Genomic DNA, 3,509 nt, shown 5'->3' on the forward strand with positions numbered 1-3,509 from the left:
TTACCAAATCCGATTTTGTTTCTCAGATTAGAATATTTAGGCAGAATTTATGATATACGTGGAACTGAAAAATACTGTGTTTCAAAATGTAATACGAAAATCTCTTCCTCGAGGTTAGGGTACATTTACCGGTATTGTTTTTTATGATTATGAATGACAATAATTATTTACACAATTTGAAAATTTACTATATCAATACCTATTTTATTGGATGATTATATTGTAATCATGATTTTCCCCTCATGAATACTTACCGGTAAGATTTTCTGAAGGTTAATAATTATTTTTGTTGTTGCCTCCAAATCTCTTGTATTCCTGCTTGTTTTTTTTATGGACGTAGCTGCCAACAGGTTTTTTATATTAAAGAATGAATTTAATAGCTATACCCAATTTATACGGTATAAACTTGGTTGGGGCAGTTTAATTAGGCTTTATAAACCGCGAGGCTATATATGCTTAATAAGAATGCTATTGGATGATTATATTGTAATCATGATTTTCCCCTCATGAATACTTACCGGTAAGATTTTCTGAAGGTTAATAATTATTTTTGTTGTTGCCTCCAAATCTCTTCTTAAAATTACACTTTTATGACACAGTATTCATATATTTCCGAGAAATATTTGGTCCATTTAGTCACGGGATGTATTACAAACATGATTTAAATGCCAAAATTTACTAGAAGTTGTGTAGGATAGTTATTAGCGTGTTAATCTCAAAGGAAAATGATATTCAGGATTTTTATTGCTAGGGTTCGAACTCCAAGAATACCACATTAATAACAGAAAAATTTTTTCCGAGAAAATTTTATGCAGAAAAGTTTTGTTTGTCAAAATTTCATATTTCAATATTAAGAACTTTACTGTGAATACTAAATTCACAAATTGAATATTTTTGAGATTTTTATATATCTGAAGCTATAGGCAATCTGCAAGCCTTGTTTGCCCATCTTCATCAATTATTTCTTATATTACAAAAATATATGTACGTGAAATCTTTTTATTTTCATGAAATAATGAATCATAAAAAAAATTGTAATGAAAAAAATAACATGTCACATGAGTACAGTGTTTCCTTAAACCAAAGCCTATATTTGATTTAGTGATGCAGTATACCTTTGATACATTTCTTGGCTCATTAATTTCGATGTAGAAAAATATCAAGTCCTTGAAATGGCATTGCAAAAGGAAAAAAATGATCAAAATAAGTTATTATGAAATCAGTCATATACATGAGTAAAGTGCTCTATATAATTCTGAGCGCGAACTATTTAAAATAGGGACACGAATTCCTAAAATTTAATCAAAACAGGAAGAAAATAGTAAGGCTTGGAAATGTATATATGCATCAAGGAAGTAAACACGGAATTAAAAACGTCTGGTGGAAGATAAGTTCCAGCTGATGTGGATAATAACATAACTTATATTTATAACGAAGACAGAGGATCAGTCAGTGTATACGATGATAAGGTAGCCAAGGGACAGACAAGGCAAGAAACTACCGGTTACCATTTTGTAATCCTTGTCAAATATGGAGGAATTCTCAAATGGTAAAACTTATGTCGATCATTCATCAGGTCAAAGTTTACTCTACTGTTATATTTATTAGCAGTTTTATGAGGGGAAAAAAATCCAATTGTGTATACACGATCATGTAAGATGTTTCTTTTTAGGAACAAAAACTGGTTCTGAGTACCGCCTTGTTCTCTTGGGAAAAACTGGGTCTGGGAAAAGCTCAACAGGAAATTCAATTTGTGGTGAAGACATTTTTGGATCGCGTGTGTCAGAATCTTCAGTCACTAAGACCTGCCAGTATGCAGAAACTTGTCGTTTTGATCAAGATCTGAGCATTGTAGACACCCCAGGGTCCTTTGATACTAGTACATCCAACGATGTCATCATGGCAGAAGTGACCCGATGTTTGGCGCTCTCTGCTCCTGGCCCTCACATTTTTATCTATGTTTTCAATGTACTTTCCAGATTTACCAAGGAAGAGGAGGATTCGATCAATCAGTTTGTTGAAAAATTTGGGGAGCGAGTCTTTGACTACATGATGGTCATCTTTACCAGGTATGATGATTTAAGGAGATGCTCTACTCCACCGTCTAAATACCTTGCAAACTTATCTCCAAGCTTCAAAGCGTTTTTAAGTAAATGTCAATACAGAGCATGTTGGTTTGATAACACCTTGACCGGATCCGAAGCACATAAACAGGTTCAAACCCTTCTTGGAGTGATCGGAAAAATTGTAGAGGAAAATGGTAACATTAGCTATTATACGAACAAATTATATACTGAGGCTGAGAAAATGATGAAAAAGAGAGAAGAAGAAATAATAAATGATGAGAAAAAGAATAAGAATGAAATGAGTGTTCTGAAAATAAGAGAAGAACATATTCAGAAGGAAAAAAAATCCAAGGAATGGCGAATAAGAGACATTGAAAGAAGACTCGGAGAACTTGAAAAAGCAGGCAAAGGAGGAGACGGAAGTAGGAATTTCAGAAGAATATCAAGAAGCAGCTCAGAGGGTAAGACAATGGAAAAGGAAGTCAACTTTTTATGCCGAGAGATGGAAAAAATAAAGTCAAATGACTTAAAAATGATTGAAAAACAACAGAAAGAAATCCAAAGTCTAAAGGCCAGGTTATCCAAAAAACAAAATAAGGGACATCCAAGATCAGTGGCCAGGAGAGAACTCTCGAGAAGAAACAGCCCCCTTAGTCGCGTAATCTGTAGAGGAATTGTGGCCTTGGGCAAACATTTGCTGGCGGGATTCGTGGGACTTCTATTGCTGTGAGCATTTATAGTCCTTTCCAGAACATATAAACGGTATTTGTAAAACATTCTTAATGTACCATATATTTAGACTTTTTTTGTAATATACTAAACCAATTTAAGTTCTTTACATACCCGCATAAGTGGAATTTTTAGCGAGGCACAAATATACACAGTGATTTGCTCTTTAAAAAAATAAGTATAAAAAATAAGTATTAAATTTTAGGGAGGAATGATTTTAACGATTTTATTATGTCTAGAAAGAAAGCGGATAAATCTCATGTGAAATGAATTGTTAGCGATATTCAATATGAGTGAACTCAAGGCCCTTGCTAAATATTCCAGAATTGAATCCTCGCTAAAGTTTCTGCTTATACGGTAGTATACATAGTTTATAATCTTAATTTGTAAATAATTACAAAAATGATTTAGAACGATGGTTTTCTTTAAGATCCATTGTTGTAATGAAACTTCACCCAACTTAATTAAAGGGATATAAACACAGTTTTGAGATTTCTATACAATGTACTTTTAAATTTTTGGTAGAATTTCATAATGTACAAGTTGTGAGAGCGTTTCAGGCCAATATATTATAAAAGAGTGTTCAGAAACTTTTGTATCTGAAAATTATCGTCGATTGTCGTCCGCCTTACATTTTTATGTACAAATATTTAGAAACATAAAAAAATCTGTGGTATATGAATAAAAGATAGGAAATTTAAATCTAGAAATTTC

At 32.5% G+C, this 3,509-nt stretch overlaps 1 protein-coding gene across 1 annotated transcript; it reads left to right on the plus strand.

Annotated features, from left to right (window-relative positions):
- The first annotated feature begins 1,493 nt into the window (after positions 1-1,493).
- LOC133203812 (GTPase IMAP family member 7-like) lies at positions 1,494-2,811 on the plus strand. Its single transcript, XM_061339597.1, has 2 exons — positions 1,494-1,549; positions 1,673-2,811. The coding sequence occupies exons 1-2, from the start codon at positions 1,531-1,533 to the stop codon at positions 2,794-2,796; spliced, it is 1,143 nt and encodes a 380-aa protein (XP_061195581.1). The 5' UTR covers positions 1,494-1,530; the 3' UTR covers positions 2,797-2,811.
- The last annotated feature ends 698 nt before the right edge of the window (positions 2,812-3,509 follow it).

The sequence above is a fragment of the Saccostrea echinata genome, unplaced genomic scaffold (assembly GCF_033153115.1).
Source record: "Saccostrea echinata isolate AGI-Se365-2 ecotype Australia unplaced genomic scaffold, CSIRO_AGI_Sech_v1 ptg000051l, whole genome shotgun sequence".
NCBI classification, from domain to species: domain Eukaryota; kingdom Metazoa; phylum Mollusca; class Bivalvia; order Ostreida; family Ostreidae; genus Saccostrea; species Saccostrea echinata.